A 19,911-nucleotide genomic window follows, 5' to 3' on the forward strand; every position below is an offset into this window, starting at 1 on the left:
ACCCCCAATAACTCTGTATGTGACTGCTATGTGAGAGTTGAGTTAAAACTAATTCTCCCATCACTGTTTCTTGTTTGTTTTTGTTCATTTCGCTCTGCAAGACAGCAATTTGGCAATTTCCCTGAACACTTTAAGTAAAAGCCATGCAAAGGTCAATTGACAGAATTTACTTGAATACACCATTTCAATGTAACACCATAACAGTCTATCATCATATGTTGCATGAAGTTATATGAAATATAAATAACCTCCATAAGGTACCCAATGGTGTACAGTATTTTAAGTTCCCCTACTTAGGAAACGATGCTTAATGAAAGAGTTACCACTGAATGACATGAGGAAGGCCTCATCAAACCATAGCCAAATTAATATTGGGCGTTGGAACACGTTTTTACCCCCAAAAAGGTTAGCGTTTCATATATACCATATGAAAATCAAGAAGTACCGGAGGCTCAATGAGACACACAAAGTCCCTGTGTGCACCCAAGTTGCATTGGGTCTGCTTTCTTGGACACTCAAACCTCATCTAAACGTCATGGCTGGAAATTGGAGCTTAAAAGTCCCTGTCAAAGTGCGTGTTTATTGCTGAACAATCTTCCATGGTCATTTCACCCCTCAAGAATCCCCATGGGCCACCAGTATGCTCTTTATTCACAGTCTAACCATGAATGCTCAGACATTTAGTGATTAAGACAGAACTAATCTGGGAGGATGGACCGTGGGTTAGTGACAGGACTACGAAACCGAGTGTGACAGGAAGAAAAATAAGCACCACCCACCCTCGCAGGAGATCTCCACTGTATTCCTACATGAACGACTCATCTGGTTATGCCTGCAGGAAGGAACCGAGCCCAGAGCAGCTATTTATCCAGGGACTCAACAGACAGCTGGTTTCTCAGTGTGAATAATTCTGCTATATCTCTGCACTGGGTACAATTCACTAATTCAATCATTCCCAGTGTAAAGACAAAACAATTAGCCTTCTCCAGAGGCGGCTAATTGGAAGGAAATTTCTCCGAAGCATGGGACTCACGCAAGGATGCAGTTGCAGTTTCCTCTGCAGGTGGATACTTTGGGACCCACAGGACCTCTACTTTGGAAGTTACATTAAGGTACTTTCTGGACACCAAGAAAGCAGAAATTTGGCACACACACTATTGAGGCATGCTGATTACTGAGAAAGTCTGAAAACTGGGACACTTGACAAACAAACAAATCTCGGGATGTAAATGTCTGCCTCCAGCTCAAAACAAGCCAAGCCAAGCCACACACACACACTGTGGGAGTCCCACTGCCTCTTTCACACACTGGAACTGCACTTGGATTTGGTTAGGTCACTAGTCTATTGTACACAAAACTCGCCAAACTATCCCATTCTCATTAGACTGCTGACAAACTAGTATCTGCTTTTAATTCGTGCTACTCTAACTAAACCCACGTTTCTTTTCCCAGGATGTCTCTCAAGTCAAGGAGACGTCCCTTAGCAGGTTAAACCTGAAAGACTTTAAAGATAAGGTTGAGATGTGGGGTAATTATTTTTTAATGGAAAACAGCACTGCGCAAGCTAGTTTGACAAAACAAGGCTTTTTTGTATAGTCACCAATTCAATGACATCCAAAGCATTTACCTAACACAAAACAAACATGCTATTTATTTAGACTGAAAGTGTCTCAGGTTAGCCTTCGCAATTTACAAACTCAATCTCAGCACATGTATGATCACAGACTTCTTCAGACAAGTTGGCTTAGCCAAGGAAATTACTCATGTTAACTTTGCTCAGCTAGGTGCTGCTCACAGCTGCACAGGAACGGTTCCAGAAATGTGTATCCCGACCAATATGAGGACTGAAAAACAAAGTGAACTCAAGAGAATACAAAACACGTATCAAAGGTGGGCACAGCGTCATTTTCCTTGCCGTGCTTACTAATTCTGGAAACTGAATAAAGGTAGTAGCAGCTTAAATCCCTGAAAAATAAGATTTCCAGAGCAACAATAACAAATATTTCTCGATTTACATACGTTAATGTCAGCATTCTCTAACACAAGCCTCAAGACGCACACTACAGCAATGCTTAACGCAAGGCTGTGACGCTCGCACATGATAGCATAAGCAGCAGTCCCTTTGGCCACCAGCTCACTAACTGTCCACAGGTAAAATTCAAAGAACACACAAGCCCTGATGATGCCAACAGGATGCAAGAGTCCAGCATACACCCCTCCAAATCCAAAGGAACTACAGCAGCACACAAAATGCTTGCAAAATCACAGACCCCATGTGCTTCCACTATCAAAAGAGACGCAGGCAACGGGATGGTGGTTTTTCCAAAAGCAACAGTGTTCTTTTTCAGAGCACCCCAGGCCCATTTTGCTGGCTTCTCCATCACTACAACAGTTCCTGCTTCCCCGCTTCCAAATTCAACCACTGCAGGAAAAAAAGGAGGGGTCTCTGAAGTACCCACTGATGAATACTGAATGAGTGATCGGGGTTGCAGGTGGCTCCTCCAGCAGCAGCAAGCCACCATCGATAGAGGTGCAGAGAAGCCTCTGCTGGTAGTCAAAATGTGTCCAGTCTGGGGTTGACTCTTACAAGTGGAACAGACCTTTGCAATGTGAGAGTGAGATAATGTGCATTTAAATGACAAAAACAGATTCCGTGTTTTGCATTTTTTGACCGGTCATCTCAAAACCTCTTAGCTTTCTTATTTAATCCAATTACACACACACATCTAAATGCCTAGGTGACAAAAGAGCCACCAATTCACATAAAGGAGGGACCCCCCCATGCCATGCATTCCCTTTTAAGGGTGAGTGAACCCCCAACTCTCCAAGAGACCCACACATTCAACCTTGCCTTGCATTCTGTTCTAAGAGGAGTGAACTCATTCCCCCAAGCAGCCATACTGTCACCTAAAAGGAGGGAATTCCCTTCCAAAATGCCTTGCATTGCTTCTAAGCAAGAGACATGGACCCCAACCCTTCAAAAGAAGCACATATTCACCAAAAAGGAAGGGGACCCACAAATTTCATAATCCCATAATAAGCAAGAGTGAATCCATCTCCTCAAAGAACTACTCATTCACCTAAAAGGAGGACTCCTGAATTTCAGATTCTCTAATAAGCAAAAAATGAGTGATTCCCTGCCCCCTCCAAAGAACCATGCATTCAGCTAAAGCAGCACTCCCAAATCTGGCATATTTCCTAATCAGCAAAAGGGGTGAACCCCTGCCCCCCAAAAGAGGGGGGACCCCCAATGTTACACATTCCATAATAAGCCAAAAGAATGAAATAAAGCCTGCCCCCACAAAAAAGCATGCATTCACCTAAAGAGAGGAGGACCCCCAAATTTCATACATGCTCTTATAAACAAAATGACCCCCTACTCATTCGCCTAAAAGGAGACCCTCCATATACCATACGTTCCGGAATGAGCAAGAGGAACAACCCCCCCCCAAAAAACCATGCATTCTTTAACAAGCAAAATCAGCCTACCCCCCCCCCCGCTATATTCCCTAACGAGCAACAGGAGTGCATCCCCCTACCCCCCCCCCCAAAAAAAGGGGACCCTCCTCCAACCTCCTTGCAAAAAGGCCTGACGGGGGGAGGATGCGCCAAGCAGCAGCAGCCTCCTGTCCATCAGCCCCCACCAGGGAAAGGGAAAAATACACCCCACACACACATACTCACACCACCATCACCACTACTGCTACTACCACCACCAGGTGTTGCGCGTTTGCATGCGCCTGGCATAGTGATTTTGCACCCGCACGCCGGCTCTCGCGGTCGATCCCGCAGCGGCAGCAGAGCAGCGACCCCCGAGCAGCCGCCCCCTTCCCTTCCCTCCCCTTGGCCGCAGCGAGCCCCCCCCCCCTTCCCTTCCCCCGTCCAAACCCGAGAGCCCCTTTAAATGGGAGGAAAGGGACCCCCCTTTCGGGCAGAGGCGCGCGCAGCCCCCCTTCCCCCTCGAGGGGCGCTGACCCCCCCCTTCCCGGCCCCCCTCCCCCCTCCTCTCCCCAACGGCCTCACCTGCGGCGGGCGGGGGGCTCTGGGGCTGCGAAGGCGAAGAAGAGCCGCTCCGGGCGGCGGCGGCGTTGGCGAGGGGCTGGCCGCAGAGGACGGCGACCCAGAGGAGGGAGCCCAGCAGCCGCCGCCGCCAGGCTCCTCCGGGCGCCGCCATGGCTCGGCGGCGGCGGCGGCTCCTGGGCTCCCCGTATGGACTGCTCCGCGCCCGCCCGCCGCCGCCCGGGGCTCCGAGAAGGGGACGGGACGCGGAGAGTCCCCTTAGAAACGATGGCGACAGTTCTGATGGGGCTTTAATTCCATCGCGGGCCGGTCCCCCCGCAGGGAAGGCAAAAAAAATAAAATAATAATAAGCGCCGGGCTCGGGCTGAGGGGAGGGCGAGAGCGCCTCCTTCTTCGTCGCCTCAGAAACGCACTCTGAGGGGGGAGAGAGAGAGAGCAGCAGGCAGCCCTCGACGACGGCGACGACGCTGAGCGTGCGCGCCCGCGCGCGCGCCGCACTCCTCCCTCCCTCCCTCCCTCCCTCATTCACTCCGCCGCCGTCCTCCTCGGCCCCCTCCGCGCAGGCGCGTCGCCTTCTCCAGGACGCGCGTTCTGGAGCTGACAGAATTCCAGAGGGAGGGAGAAGGGGGAACTGGGAGGGGGGAAGGAGCGCGCCTGCGCCTCGCAACCGCCGCCGCCACGCGAGTCGTCGCGCGGAGCAGCGGCCACGCCCCCCCTCCCGTTGCCGCCCCCTGTCCGGCTACCTCCTCCTCCGTGCCCCCCCCCCCTCCCTCCCTCGCATCTCGCGGACATTCCCGAAGAGCGCCTCGAAGTGAGAAGGAAAACCCGGCAAGGCGGCGGGCGGCTGGAGGGGAGGGAGGGGTGAAGACACAGGGGATAGGACGGGACGGGAGAGGGGGAGAAAAACCTGCTCTGGATTTCGGATGGGGGAGCGAGGGGTTTTGCTAGGTGTGGACTCAAGCAAGCAATCTTCTGCGGATTCCTGGGGGCAGGTCTGCAATCACAGCCCCGAGCCTCTCTGTTGGATGGTATTTTGCTCCTAAATTTGCACAGGGTTTATTAAAATATTTAGGAGCTGCCTGGCCCCACTGAATGGTGTTCACGCCCCACTGACATAGTCTACCACATACACACACACACACACTAAATATGCAGTGTTGGACGCTTGGTTTTGGATGGCCGACTTGATGGCCTGGGCTAGGGTTGCCAATCCCAAGGTAGGACCTGGAGATCTCCCGCTATTGCAATAAATCTGCAGCTCAGCCCTGGAGGAAATGGCTGCTTAGGAAGCAGGACTCTGTACCTTTCTACCCTGCTAAGGACCCTCCCCTGCCCAGGCTCCACCCCCCCCACACCAAATCTGGCATTTCCCAACTCCAACCAGGCAGAGGGAATTCTTTCTGCCCCCTTTTTTTCCCCTTACATTTATCTGTTAAAACATCTCCATGTCACCAAAAGTTCACTTAAAAGAATCTCAAACAAAAGGAGGTGAAAGAAACCCCTCAGACCCCAGAACCCTTCTGCGGAGCTGAACTAGAATGACCCCTGGTCTGGCCGGCGATAAAACAGATTTGTATGTTCAGTTCAAGGCTACACATGCATACAGGAGTGGCTCTCCAGATGTCCATCGACTACAATTACCATGAGCCCCTGCCAGCACCAGCTAGTCCATGGACATCTAGGAAGCTGCACTTTGGCCTCCCCTGTGAGATATCCAGGAACTGTGCAGACCCTGACCTCTGTAACTCTGATGCCTTCAGTAAACCACCCTCCCAATTTCCACAGGCCCATGAAGTACATCACTCTTCAAAACATTGTTCTTTTTCAAACCCAAACCACTGTGCATTTGCTTTTATTTATTCCTTTGCTTTCCCCCTTGCTTTTCAATTCCGGCGGATTCCCCAAGGAGTCCCGCATAAAAACCACTTTGCCCAATATTAAATCACTCCTTTGTCATAACTTTGCTACCCCAAAAGAAATAAAACAAATCACTCCAGCTTGCTGTGTACTTTGTCCAAGCGTGTGCCAATCGCCCTCGAGGGGCTTACCTCTCATGCTCGGCGTCATAGGTAAAAATGCTCTCAAACTACAGCGTGAATCACAAATAAGAGGGCACGTGTAGCTTGACGTCTGTGCCATTAACAACCCACACTGTTTTCTCCCGGTTTCGTAAAACGGGGGGCAAAAGCTTCCTTCCAAACGATGTATCGATACCCTTTGAATCATAGCTTAGGTTCTAACATCAGTTCGGAGATTCTTGGCCTAATGCTGCCTCATGTGTCTGGAAGACCTTCTCTGTAAGCATAACCCAGGGCCTGACTGACCAGGATCAAGTTATTTCATGCCACAGGGTTTCCTGTCACTGTGAAGGGACGTGAAAGTTGGGCAGTGAAGAAAGTAGAAAGGAAGCAAGAGGATTAGTTTGAAATGGGGTGATGGAGGAGAGCTTCGCAGTAGTCGTGTAAGCTTTCTAACGTGGATTTCCTTCATGCCACCCGCTTTCTGTGCTCTCCCCTGGGTTGTAAAGGCGAGACAGAGCCACACGTGTCTTCCTTCCCCATCTGTGAAACTGTCAAAAGCCCCCCCCCCCACTCCCCAAATCTGCCCATTGCCCCGGAGAGCAGCTGCAGGGATTTGTTTATTTCATTAAGATAAAATATTTATAATCCTGCCCCCCTCCCAATTAACAGGACTCGAAGCGGCTTACGGGTGGTTAAAACCAGCTAAAATCTCAGTTTGCAGAAATATAAGTAGCAAGAAAGCAAGCCGCGACCTTTTGCTCGTAAGCCATCAAAAATACATTGGAAATGCTACCAGGAACTGTTTGGCCTCTGTATGCGGCAGGAGGTTCAACACAGGACCTTTAGTTGAACACAGATGCAAATTAGCTGTCAATGCAGCTGTCTTAAAAGTAGCTGCATTCTGTACCAATCGTTGCTTCTGTACTGTATTCAAGGGCAGCCCCACGTAAAGCCCATAACAGTAGTCTAGTCTCAAGGGTACCATAGCACAGATTAGTGCAGCAAGTTGGGTGAGGCTGAAAAAGGGGACACTTTCCGTGTTACGTGAAGCTGAAAAGAGCACCTGGTTGACTTGCTTTTCTAGCAGAGATGCTAAATCCAACAGAACTCCCGAGTTCTTAATTGTTAACAGTAAAGCCATACTATACAAGACGGGTGCATGACTTTCTCCAGAATCTCAGCTTGAGGCAGACGAAGGACACAATGTCAGAACAGAAAAAAATACTTTGGGATTGTATATGAATAGTTGGGTGCTATTGGCCAGTATCTGGGACACATAAGTAGGCAAGCGCGTGGCTAGTGATTTGGTAAACAACAGGCCACAAAGTTCTTCAAACACAATCAGCTCTTTTATTCAATCCAACACAGAACAAGAAGCATAGGCCCAACGTGAATTTATATACGCTTTGTGTTACCTGCCAACTAACCTGATTGGTCCTTAATGGGCACAGTCCATTGTTTCATTTTGAGAGTCCGAGAAGAGCCCATGATTGGCTACAATCGTGAAGCCCTCGAGCCTTTCATTTGCACATTGTCATCTGGCATGGACTGCCCACGTACACGCCAGCTAGTAGGGCCACCTGAGCGGTATACAAGTTATGAGTATTGGACTAGTATCCTGGAGACCAGGGTTTGAATCCCCACTTGTGCCACGGAAGCTCACTGGGTAATCTTGGGCTAATCTTTCTCAGCCTAGCCTACCTCACAGGGCTGTTGTGAGGCTGAAATGGAGAAGAGAATGACGGAATCCGCTTTGAGTCCATCCTGGGGAGAAATGAGAGACACGGATGAATTAAATGAATAGATGGATAGATGCAACGTAGAACCTCCATGATCAGAGGCCACTCTCCAGGGAGCGGGACCAAGAAAACCTTCCCATGAGCATCGGGGTGACCAAGATGCTCTCTGATCCAGTACAGCTCTTCTGCTGCTCTTAACCCAGAGGCAGATTAGAATCTACCATCAGATAATCTTGGAACAGCTCCGCTCACTTCTCTGGGAATTCACTGAGGGATGATAGAGATCACAGGATAGCGACATGCTTAGAAACAAGGCAACTCATAAGGAAAAGATTGAACAAAAAATAATTGAAAAACACAGACAGACCAAATAAGGAATGTCGCATTTAAAAAAAAAATTAGTATTTATAGCGCTCCAAGAAAGGGCTAGTCTAGCTAAACTGGGTAAGGAGTTGTTCACCTTGCGTGTTTTGGCAGGGGAAGTCTCCTGTTTTAATAGGTCGTAACAGGCATGAGATTTTAATTACTGAGCAGTAAAACTCATTAGAGTCATTACGCTTATTATGGTCGAGACACAAGTTCAGGAGGGACCTTTCATATTTTATAAACACTGGGAACCGGTTTGGGTCAACCTTAATTACACTCCACACTTCCGCAAATCAGAATCCGCCGTCTATATATTCCGGGGGAACCGATCTTGTGTAGCAAATGTCATCCGGTCGATTTGGTTTTTGAAGGGCCCCTAGTGACAGGGCAGCGGGAGCCTCGGTTTGCCAACCTGCCGATGAAGTCCGGCAATATTCCGGAATAGCAACCAGCCTCCAGACTGGAGAGATTCGTTTCCCGAGAGAAAATTTGGCTGCTTTGAAGGGCAGCCTCAATGACATTCGATTCCAATGAGGTTTTTCCCCTTGCCAAATCTCTCTCTCTCTCTCTGGGCTCTGCCTCCAAATCTCCAAGAGTTTCTCTACCCAAAGCTGGCAACCCTACTAGGTAAAGGTAAAGGTATCCCCTGTGCAAGCACCGAGTCCTGTCTGACCCTTGGGGTGACGCCCTCCAGCGTTTTCATGGCAGACTCAATACGGGGTGGTTTGCCAGTGCCTTCCCCAGTCATTACCGTTTACCCCCCAGCAAGCTGGGTACTCATTTTACCGACCTCGGAAGGATGGAAGGCTGAGTCAACCTTGAGCCGGCTGCTGGGATTGAACTTCCAGCCTCATGGGCAGAGCTTTCAGACTGCACTTCTGCTGCCTTACCACTCTGCGCCACAAGAGGCTCTAAGGCAGGGGTAGTCAAACTGCGGCCCTCCAGATGTCCACGGACTACAATTCCCATGAGCCCCTGCCAGCAAAAGCTGGCAGGGGCTCATGGGAATCGTAGTCCGTGGACATCTGGAGGGCCGCAGTTTGACTACCCCTGCTCTAAGGCAACCCTACTAGCAGGAGAAAATTCTTCCCTCGTTGCAGAGAGAACCCGTACTTGCAGATTTCTGAGTAGGCTGGACTGGTGTTTAATTTCCTGGAAAGTTAGCAACTCGGCCACAGGGTGGGCGTGGAAATAAGCTTGCCCCTCGGGAAAGCCTTAAGGGTTTATTCTCAAGGGCCCATTGGGGAGATTCCTGATCCTTTAGAAATCGGAGGCTTGCACGAAAACACGATCTCTATTCCCACACGGGAGGACTAATAAGAGGCAAGCAATAATCAAAGGGCCACACATCAAGTGTGGTTATTGCAGCAGCTAGCAAAACAAAAGTGTCCCTGCAAAATTCAAAGCGGAGCTAGTGAAGGCAGAAGGCTTTATAAAACCAGTCCTTGTGGGAACCTGTTCCTCCAATGCGGGTGGGTGGATTTTGCGTCCGAGACTTTTGGCAACTCCTCAGACGGCGAAAGAACAAACAAGTTACATCCCAATCGTTTTGCGGGAATAAATATTCATACGCCGGCTGGTGTACCGGTGTCTGAAGGAACGTTGAAGGCATTCTTTCGAAAAAAGAAAGAGAGAGAGACATGCCTTTGTTCTTGGTTGTAATTAGCTCGTTCTGTGCAACATTTCTAATACAATCAACATCATTTGAGAGGGTGATGTACTAGGAGCACATGTCTTTTTCAGAACGCCAAAGCTTGTTTTCTTTGACAAAAACCAATGGATGCCCATTCTTCCTTTATTAAGCCTTTTAACGACGTTCCACTGGTCATTATTCTGGAAGCCTCTTCTTGATACTGTTGTCTTACGTTGCGGTTGCGCCTAATTTTTTTTCAATTGTCGCCTAATTTAGTTGTCTCTCTTTTACGGCATCAATTATGCAGCACCAAGGGCCAGGGGGTCCTGGGGCTATCAGGAGATAACCGTCCCCCGGAGACCTGGCAAAGGACACGGCGAGGCAGATGTGAGACAGGACCGGAGCTTGCAAAAACGGTTTTGCCATGGAAGAAATCAGCGTGGGACAACAAGGTGAAATGAAATAAAAATGGAGGGGCAGGTTAGTCGAACCGGTGCGGTTGAGAAATGTGTTAGAATCTCCAGGGGGCAAACATTGCTCCCTATGCCTAATCTACTGAGAATGGCACAAAAGGATAGGACACATCCAACAGGGTGCCTCAACTTTTGCTAGATAATTTTCAATCCTTCTCTTACCCACTTGGGGAACCGCTATTCAAAGCGCAGGTTGGGTGCAGCTGGACTTAAAAGACGGCCCCAAATCTGAAACATTGCATCTTATCTGCGAAGAAAAATGTCAATTTGTGCTTGGCCAGGCGCTGATAATGCGACTTTTTATCGCTGGCTCGTACACAATCTGTCTTTTTCTTGTCTGATTCTTCAGGAAGGAGTCGTGACCCTTTAGGAGAAGGGGATTTTCTCTCTCGCTGATCAATATTCAATTTAAATATTTTTTTAAAAACCCACACGCACAGTTGATTGATAACCGACTGAGAAGGGACAGTGTGCCATTAAGGGCAGTTGTTAATTCTCAAACTTTCCACTTTTATCTGCGTTGCAGCAGGAAAAGCCTTCTGAGCAATGAGGTATGGTGGTTAGGGTCAGACATGGATGAGATCCAGGTTCGAATCCCCGCTGGGCGATCTTGAGACGGTCCGTTCTCTTTCGCCAGAGGTTTTCATCGCTCAGGTTGATGATCATTCGGTAGTTAACTAATGGCTAACTCGAGTCTAGAATGTCAGATGAGAAGGATTTCGGTGCAGATCTCCACTGGATTAGGCTACTCAGCAGTCTCAAACCACTTGTGATCAGGGCTTGAGTACATGATACGCTGTTTATGGGTCTGACCCCAACAGGCAGACGTGATTTGGGAGTTCTGCGCTCAGAACTCAACCCCTCTCCAGCCCAAAAGAGATTAGTTCCAGCTCGAAACCAAACTGACACACCCAGGCATCCAAGCTGCTCCGACAACTTCAGAAAGGGAAGTTCTTTTAAGCCGTCCAATGGCCCGATTTGCAGGTGACCTTAAATCGTGTGATTTCTGCAACCCACCCACCCACCTTGGATGGCCCGGGTGACAGTGGTCAAAGAAATCCCACAGGGCTTTCCACATTTAACTTGTTTCTTTCAGGCTGTCCTCCTTTGAAAGGATCTCTTGCATGCTTTTCCAAATGGAGCACCACTGCCGGAATAAAAAGCGCACTGGGCAGGGATCTGAACGTTCGAGCTCTTCTTATGCCCAACTTCTGACGATGTTATGAAGCCTTTCCATTGTGCCCCAAAATCATTTGATTCAGGACTTTTTTTTAAGCGTTACTTCCTACTGGGAGAGGCTAGAAACCAGGGCATCCATAAAGCAATCCCATTCTTCCTCTCCTCCATCTATGTACAAACGAAGACCATTTTTCCTGAACCACAGAGATGCAGACGGGCCGCTGTGTGAGGCAGGATGCTGGACTAGATGGACCACTGGTCAGATCCAGCACAGCCCTCCTTATGTGCTTCACTATTAGACTGCCTCTGCATAGCAACCTCAGGCTTCCTTGGTGGTCTCCCATCCAAGTATTACTCAAAGCCGACCCTGCTTAGGTTCTGGGACCTGTCGAAATTAGCAAGCCAATCTGCAACGACTTGATCCTTTCAACCTGAGATGCCTGGGACCTTCCGAATGCAAAGTCCCCCAAGGCCCAAGCTCCACCTGGTTCACCCAGCATCGAAACAACTCTCCTATGATACTGAGAAGGTTTCTGTACTGTGGGAAATAAAGGAGAGATTAACTAAGGCAGGTGGCATGGCACCAGGGAGCATTTATCTCCCGCTTTTCTGCTTATTCATATCGCGTTTCGGGGAGGGGGGCGAACACTTCCACCGCCGTGTGCACGATGCATTTAAGATGTGTTGTGTGCTGGCGTGGAGCGCCGTTGTGTTTTTCCTCAAGGGTTAGCCAGTTAGACGAGACCCCCGGTTTCGTTCCGCACGGCCGCCACGCACCGCAGGACGATCGGCTCCACGTTCTCCCCTTTGATGCCCCGCGAGCCGTTTTCTCTGCCTGGCTCCTCGCGCAATTCCGGTCTCCATGGTACCTGAACACAAAGGAAACTCCCACCGCCTCTCGAATCAATGGAAGTTTCCTAATTAGAAGTTAAACCCTTGGTTATAATCATTAGTCAACAACGCTACTCCTAATCTGCACGGAGGGACTTGGGATGGGTTGACAAGCCGTCTTCGGCTTCAAGCCTTCCAGAAGGTAGACCTGGAGTGGGAAAAGGAGGAGGGGGGGACGGGCGGATGTAACGCAAGAGATGTTGCCATTCTAAAAACACACGGTGAGGTCAGAGGCCCAGCGAGGCCAGATATCTATGAAAAGCATCACAAAAGATTTACAGTGCAGTCGCAGGCCTATATTGGCAGAGATAACGATCACAAGAGAGTCTCGTTCCCTAGAAAGCGGGTTTAGGATTGCAGCCTTTATCACTCACTTGTAAAAGCGTTTCAGCTCTGCAGAGACGAGGCGACGCGTTGACGCGGCCGGATAAAAGCGCACGTGCCCTTCTTGGTCTTTTGTTTTGCTTAAAACGTAACACACATAATGCTATAAGAATCCCCCCCTGCACATTGTTCAGACAGTTCTTGCTGCACTGCAAAGCAAGAGACCCATGACTTTCCCCTGTCAGTCCTTAAACCAGGGGTCCCCAACCTGGTGCCCATGGGCACCGTGGCCTGCACCGGGTGATTTGAGTAAGTGGGTGGGGGATAGGTCCAGTGCTTGCCCAGCAGGGCTTCTGATTGACTGCTGGAGATCCGATTGGCTGTGCAGATTAAAACAATTGTTATTTCAGCAGCAACGGCTCCCTCCATAGCCTTGGTTTTGTTCTCTTCCTCCCCTTTCCCTGTGTATTTTTTTAAAAATCACTTTCCCTCTCACTTGCCCCTAGGAACTGGGCACCACTGTGTGTCCTCATGCAGGGGGCAGCCTCCGGAGTATGCGGATGTGTCATTTGGGGTGGTCCAAAGATTATAGAGCCTCGTGTGGCACAGAGTGGTAAGGCAGCGACATGCTGTCTGAAGCTGTCTGCCCATGAGGCTGGGAGTACAATCCCAGCAGCCGGCTCAAGGTTGACTCAGCCTTCCATCCTTCCGAGGTCGGTAAAATGAGGACCCAGCTTGCTGGGGGGTAAACGGTCATGACTGGGGAAGGCACTGGCAAACCACCCCGTATTGAGTCTGCCATGAAAACGCAAGAGGGCGTCACCCCAAGGGTCAGACATGACCCGGTGCTTGCACAGGGGATACCTTTACCTTTTAAAGATTATTTCGGGGTGCATCCTTGCCCCAGCGTCTGTCTCATTGATCTGGGGGCACTTCAGGAAACAGAATATATCCTCTCGAAGGGAAGAGTCCCCCTGAATATGGGGTGCATGATTTATGATGGGCCAAACCTTATTTTGGGGCTCAGAGCTTTCAAACTCGCCTCAATGTTTTTGGCCCAATTCACAAATGAGGCATGAATAAGAGGCAGGGAACCAACTTCTGCCTCCTCCTCTGGGATCCGTTTTTTGGTTGTGCCCACCACGCTGTTCCGGAATCCCAACGACGCCCACAGGTTGGGGACCCCTGCCTTCCGCAGTCTCCGACAAAAGACGAGGATCTCTTTGCTAAGCCATGAGCTCTCCCCCCCCCCTTCCACTTTCCTCCCCAGCCAAGTCTCTTCCAAGCAGATCATCCGCTGAGCAGCTGGTGCTTGCCCAGAGTGGCAAAGTGCCCACGTGCTTACATGGAGGCGAGGTGCTACTTTTCAGGCCGCACAATGGAAGGCAGATTAAAAATACGAGGACGAGAAAGCTTGCCAGCTAGGAAAGCGCCCGGGGTACACCAAATTTCTCTCCGGCATCGTGCCAAGGGGTTGGAACGCAAAGCAGCAGACTGAGACAGCACCCACCCAAGAAAAACAGGCAAGGAGACGGTCGGTCGCCTCAAATCTCTGTGCAGCTTCTAAGACGCTTGTAGCCGTAAGAGCTCTCCTTAAAGGGGAGCGGTTGGAACGGCGTTGGAGAAATTCAGCAGAGCAACGTTGTGCGGCTGAAATAATGCAGCACAGACGTGCGTGTTTAGCTTCTATCTTGTATTTCCTCGTGCTTTTTTCACTACCCGAACGAGTCTCAAAGCGGATTACAATCACCTACCGTTTCTCTCCCCACAACGGACACCTTGCGAGGTAGGTGGGGTCGAGGGAGCTCTGAGAGAACTGGGGCTGGCCCAAGGTCACCCAGCTGGCTGCATATGAAGGACCTTTGCTCATCACAGCCCTGATAGAGCTGTTATGACCAAGCTGTAATATTAGGGCTCTCTCAGCCGCACCCACCTCGGGAAAGCAAATGCAAGTTGCTTTGAGACTCCCGGTAGAGAAAAGCGTCATATAAAAACCAACTCTTATTATTATTATTGTTCTTGCTAGAATGGAAGTTAAGAGGCAAATTGGCTATTCTGTTTGGTGCAGTGGTTAGGAGTGCGGACTTCTAATCTGGTATGCCGGGTTCGATTCTGCACTCCCCCACATGCAGCCAGCTGGGTGACCTTGGGCTCGCCACGGCACTGATAAAACTGTTCTGACCGGGCAGTGATATCAGGGCTCTCTCAGCCTCACCCACCCCACAGGGTGTCTGTTGTGGGGAGAGGAAAGGGAAGGCAACTGTAAGCCGCTTTGAGCCTCCTTTGGGTAGGGAAAAGCGGCATATAAGAACCAACTCTTCTTCTTCTTCTGCCTGAGCATCTTTTCCTCGGGGACATTCCGGGTCACTTTATCCTCAGATATGTCATTTCCCTGTCCCTCCCACCCCCCCTCTCAAGCTTTAACCTTTCCCAGAGGAGCCAATGCCGGGCCCCCTCTCCCCCTCAGTAAAGTCCCTTCTGGGAACATAAAGCTTTCTGAGAACATTTCCTCTGGCTCAAAAGCAGGCGAGGTCCATGTGCCAAAGAGCTGACACGCTGGAGAGCGGACTTCTTGACTCCGCGCCAGGTTGCTTGTGACCTATAGCAGGCGAGATGAGGCCTCCGGGAATAGCCGTGCGACCAAGTCATTCGTAGCATCATTACTGGCCGAGAAACCCTCTATTAACCCTGCTCCAAACGTTACCGTCCTTCCTGAAACGGCAGCATCCATTCCCCAACGATTTCCTCGCGTTTTTTTCACTCGCCAAACAAAAAGTCTTAAAGACAAACAGGATTTTTGGGGGATATACATCTGACAGTCAAAGCTCTCTTAGTCAGACACCCGCTGGAACCTACTGTGACTGCTCAGCTGCAGACGGAAGAAGAGTTGGTTCTTATATGCCGCTTTTCGCTACCTGAAGGAGTCTGCAAGCGTCCCACAATCGCCTTCCCTTCCTCTCCCCACCACAACGCGAGGGAGGTGGGGCTGAGAGAGCTCTGACAGGGCTGCTCTGTGAGAACAGCCCTATCAGGGCTGTGACTAGCCCAAGGTCACCCAGCCGGCTGCATGTGGAGGAGTGGAGAATCAATCCCGGCTCTCCAGATTAGAGGCTGCCGCTCTTAACCATGACATCGCGCTGGCACCTAGATTCACATGGGGCAGCCATGTTTGGACTGAAGCAGCAGAACAATGTTTGAGTCCAGGGACACCTTGAAGACCAAAAAAACTTCATTCCGGGTGTCAGAAGACGTATGCTTGCACGCCAAAGCTTTTATCTGACTTATGCACGAAAGCCTCCATCTCGAATAACATTGTTGGTCTTTAAGCGGCCACCGGACTCAAACTTTGTTCTCCAGCAGACCAACGGGGCTCCCCTCTGAAATTTAGCATTTAATGTACATGCTGCTTCTCGCCACCAAGCGCCCTTGAGGTGGCTAACAACAGTTACAGTACTGATAGATCAGTAGATCAGTAGATACTGTTGGCAGCTGTCACCGAAATGTTATTTTCATCTGCACAACCAATCAGCTCTCAATCAAAATCCCTACTGGGCAGGACCCACATCTTGCCCCTCCCCCTTCCTCAAAACACTTGGTGGGTGCAAGGAAAGGGGTTGGCAGGTACCTTTGGCCTCAACCTTGGTGTTGAGGATCCCTGCCTTAGGACCTTAGTTCTATCTGAGGATCAGGGTTTGGTGCTTTAGGAGTTGATTAAGCACTGCCCCTCCCCTTCCCTGCACCCCTTTTATAAAGTAAGAAATAGGGTAAATTAGGCTGTGATCCAAAGAAGGAACTAAAATCGTACTGAAATACAATGTTGGAGGGATGAAGCTTTGCTCTTTTGTAGGGGAGGGGGGGCAGGGGAAGGAATCAGAGCCAGGAATGGCTCTCAGGCTATTTTTAGATGCTCAGATGCCCATTTGATCTTCCAGTGCAACGATTATTAAGTACCATTTTGATTTTACGAGCATAGCCTTCAGCCTGGGTCATCCCACTGGATCTTGCTGTGTTTGGCATTGTCTACTAATTCCGTAATCTTGGCACTGGATTTTGCTCTATATAATTTATGTTGTTGTTTTTTTTTAAATCCTGTAATCTCACCTTGAATCTCACTGACATTCCCCTCCTCTCCCAGCTACAGAAACCCTGTGAGGTAGGTGGGGCTATGAGAGAGCTCCAAGAGAACTGCTCTGCGAGAACCTCGAAGAGAACTGTGGCTGGCCCAAGGTCACCCAGCTGGCCGCATGCGGAGGAGTGAGGAATCAAACTCGGTTCTCCAGATTAGAAGCCACCACTGTTTGACCACTATGCTGACTCAGGACGGCATAGGAATTAAATCAAATGGGGGGGGGGATGTATCAAAATGTTTATTTTATTTCATTGCATGCCAATAAAGGTCTCCTGAATCTGGATATTTTATTTCAGAGAACTGTCATCGGTCACCCAAAGTGATTATCCTTTCTGAGCTCTGGTATGACCCAGTTGGTTATGCCGTAGTAAGGGGCATCTGGTCGTACCCTGGCATGAGCTTCACATCCACACACAGGCCGCTGGAACTGGTCTGCCAGAGCTGAAGGGCGGAGGAGACATGTGGGAGGAGAGTGAAAAGCACCCTTTTCACATGTAGTTTTGGGTGGCTGTCCCACCCTCCGTAATACCTGCTCTGCCTGTTCATTCCAGCCTGCAAACATGCCAATGATGACAAAGTCAGATTAGGACAGGTATCTCCAGTGCACCTTCCTGCAGGAAACTGATTCTCTCGAGGATGCTCTGCATGCATCACAGAAGGGAGGAAGAGTCACCTTTGAGTCCAGTAGCACCTTAGAGATGAACAAGAGTTTGGGGGCGTAAGCCGGGGTCCCCAGCGTTCTTAAGCCTGTAGCCACATTTGGTATTCTGAAACAGCGTGGCGTGTGCAGCGATAAAATGCCTGCCACAAAATGGCTGCTGCAGAAGGCGGAGCCTACCACAAAACAATTGCCACTTCAGCCACACAGTACTTCTGGGGTGGCAGCTGCTGCCAAAACAACTGTTGAAATGTATGTACTGAAACAGGAAGTGAGATCACAAGGTCAAGCTAATCAGCACTGAGACAAGAGGTGAGACCACAAGCCTGAGCCAATCAGCGCTGAGTCAGGAAGTGAGATCACAAACACCAGCCAATCAACACTGAATCAGGAAGTGAGATTAGCCAATGAACACTGAGTCAGGAAGTGAGATCAAAAGCCCCAGCCAATGAACACTGAGTCAGGAAGTGAGATCAGCCAATCAACACTTAATCAGGAAGAGAGACCACAAGCCCCAGCCAATCAACATTGAGTCACGAAGTGAGATCACAAGCCCCAGCCAATCATCACTGAGACAGGAAGTAGGTCACAAGGCCCAGCCAATCAACACTGAGTCAGGAAGTAAGTTTAGCCAATCAATACCTATTCAGGAAGTGAGACCTCAAGACCCAGCTAATCAGCACTGAGGCCACAAGCCCCAGCCAATCAATACTAAGCCAGGAAGTGAGTTTAACCAATCAACACTGAGTCAGGAAGTGAGACCACAAGCCCCAGCCAATCAATACTGAGTCAGGAAGTGAGTTTAGCCAATTAATACTTATTCAGGAAGTGAGACCACAAGCCCCAGCCAATCAGCACAGAGGCCACAAGCCCCAGCCAATCAACCCTGAGTTAGGAATTGAGGCCGCAAGCCCCAGCCAATCAATACTGAGTCAGGAAGTAAGATTAGCCAATTAACACTGAGTCAGGAAGTGAGACCACAAGCCCCAGCCAATCAGCACTGAGTCTGGAATTGAGGCCACAAGCCCCAGCCAATCAATACTGAGTCAGGAAGTAAGATTAGCCAATTAACACTGAGTCAGGAAGTGAGATCAGAAGCCCCAGCCAATTAACACTGAGTCAAAAAGTGAGATCACAAGGCCCAGCCAATCAGCACTGAGTCTGGAATTGAGGCCACAAGCCCCAGCCAATCAACTCTGAGTCAGGATGTGAGATGACAAGCCCCATCCAATCAACACTGAGTCAGGAAGTGAGTTTAGCCAATCAATACTGATTCAGGAAGTGAGACCACTAGCCCCAGCCAATCAGCACTGAGGCCACAAGCCCCAGCCAATCAACACTGAGTCAGGAAGTGAGATTAGCCAATCAACACTGAGTCAGGATGTGAGATCACAAGCCCCAGCCAATCAATACTGAGTCAGGAAGTAAGGTCACAAGTCCCAGCCAATCAACACTGAGTCAGGAAGTGAGTTTAGCCAATCAATACTTAATCAGGAAGTGAGACCACAAGCCCCAGCCAATCAGCACAGAGGCCACAAGCCCCAGCCAATCAATACTGAGTCAGGAAGTAAGATTAGCCAATTAACACTGAGTCAGGAAGTGAGACCACAAGCCCCAGCCAATCAACATTGAGTCAGGAAGTAAGGTCACAAGTCCCAGCCAATCAACACTGAGTCAGGAAGTGAGTTTAGCCAATCAACACTGATTCAGGAAGTGAGATCACAAGTTTCAGCCTATCAGCGCTGTCAGGAATTGATGCCACAAGCTCCAGCCAATCAATAATGAGTCAGGAAGTAAGATTAGCCCATTAACACTAAGTCAGGAAGTGAGATCACAAACCCCAGCCAATCAACACTGAGACAGGAGATGAGATCAGCCAATCAACACTGAATCAGGAAGTGAGACCAGAAGCCCCAGCCAATCATCACTGAGACAGGATGTGAGACCAGAAGCCTCAGCCAATCAGGCTGGATTCTTGACATTTTTGGTGGTGGTGATATTGGGGGATCACTTGGCCATGAAATTGGACTCACTGTGGACAGGTAGGTAGTTGTGAGTTCCTGCACTATGCAGGGGGTTAGACAAGATGATCCTGCAGGCCCCCTCCAACTCTATGATTTTATGATTCTAAAATACTCTATAGAGCAGGGGTAGTCAATCTGTGGTCCTCCAGACGTCCATGTACTATAATTCCTGTGAGCCCCTGCCAGCATTTGCTGGCAGGGGCTCACGGGAATTGTAGTCCATGGATATCTGGAGGACCACAGGCTGACTACCCCTGCTATAGAGGACATAAGGGGAGACTAATACAGCTACACTCCTGAGAGTATCTTCATGGGGGAAAGAGTGAAGCTATAGAGAAATGCCAGAGCTGTGATAATAGCCTTGTGGGTTCTTAAAGGCCAGCAGATTTATGGAGGCATAAAACGCCAGCCTCCAAACGTTTGTGCCGCAATCAATCCAACAGCCTTTGACATG

The 19,911-nt window shown here is 49.6% G+C and overlaps 2 protein-coding genes across 15 annotated transcripts in view; both read right to left on the reverse strand.

The window, feature by feature from the left end:
- NEO1 (neogenin 1) overlaps window positions 1–4,495 on the reverse strand; it is a 95,408-nt gene extending 90,913 nt beyond the window's left edge. For 6 of the 10 annotated variants that reach the window (XM_077317482.1, XM_077317481.1, XM_077317479.1 and 3 more), the window contains exon 1: window positions 4,024–4,494. In XM_077317482.1, coding sequence (XP_077173597.1) covers window positions 4,024–4,174 — 151 coding nt within the window. In that variant the 5' untranslated portion in view covers window positions 4,175–4,494. Of the gene's footprint in view, window positions 1–4,023 lie in introns of all 10 variants that reach the window. The other 4 variants (XM_077317484.1, XM_077317477.1, XM_077317483.1 and 1 more) reach the window with 1 other exon arrangement.
- A 2,899-nt stretch (window positions 4,496–7,394) lies between these two features.
- The window catches only part of LOC143827697 (uncharacterized), a 96,300-nt gene continuing 83,783 nt past the window's right edge, over window positions 7,395–19,911 (reverse strand). For all 5 annotated transcript variants that reach the window (XR_013227387.1, XR_013227385.1, XM_077317512.1 and 2 more), the window contains one exon: window positions 7,395–7,805. The gene's annotated coding sequence lies outside the window, so the exon portion shown is untranslated. The remainder of the gene's footprint in view (window positions 7,806–19,911) is intronic.

This window comes from Paroedura picta, chromosome 18, assembly GCF_049243985.1.
Source record: "Paroedura picta isolate Pp20150507F chromosome 18, Ppicta_v3.0, whole genome shotgun sequence".
Classification (NCBI taxonomy): Eukaryota; Metazoa; Chordata; class Lepidosauria; order Squamata; family Gekkonidae; genus Paroedura; species Paroedura picta.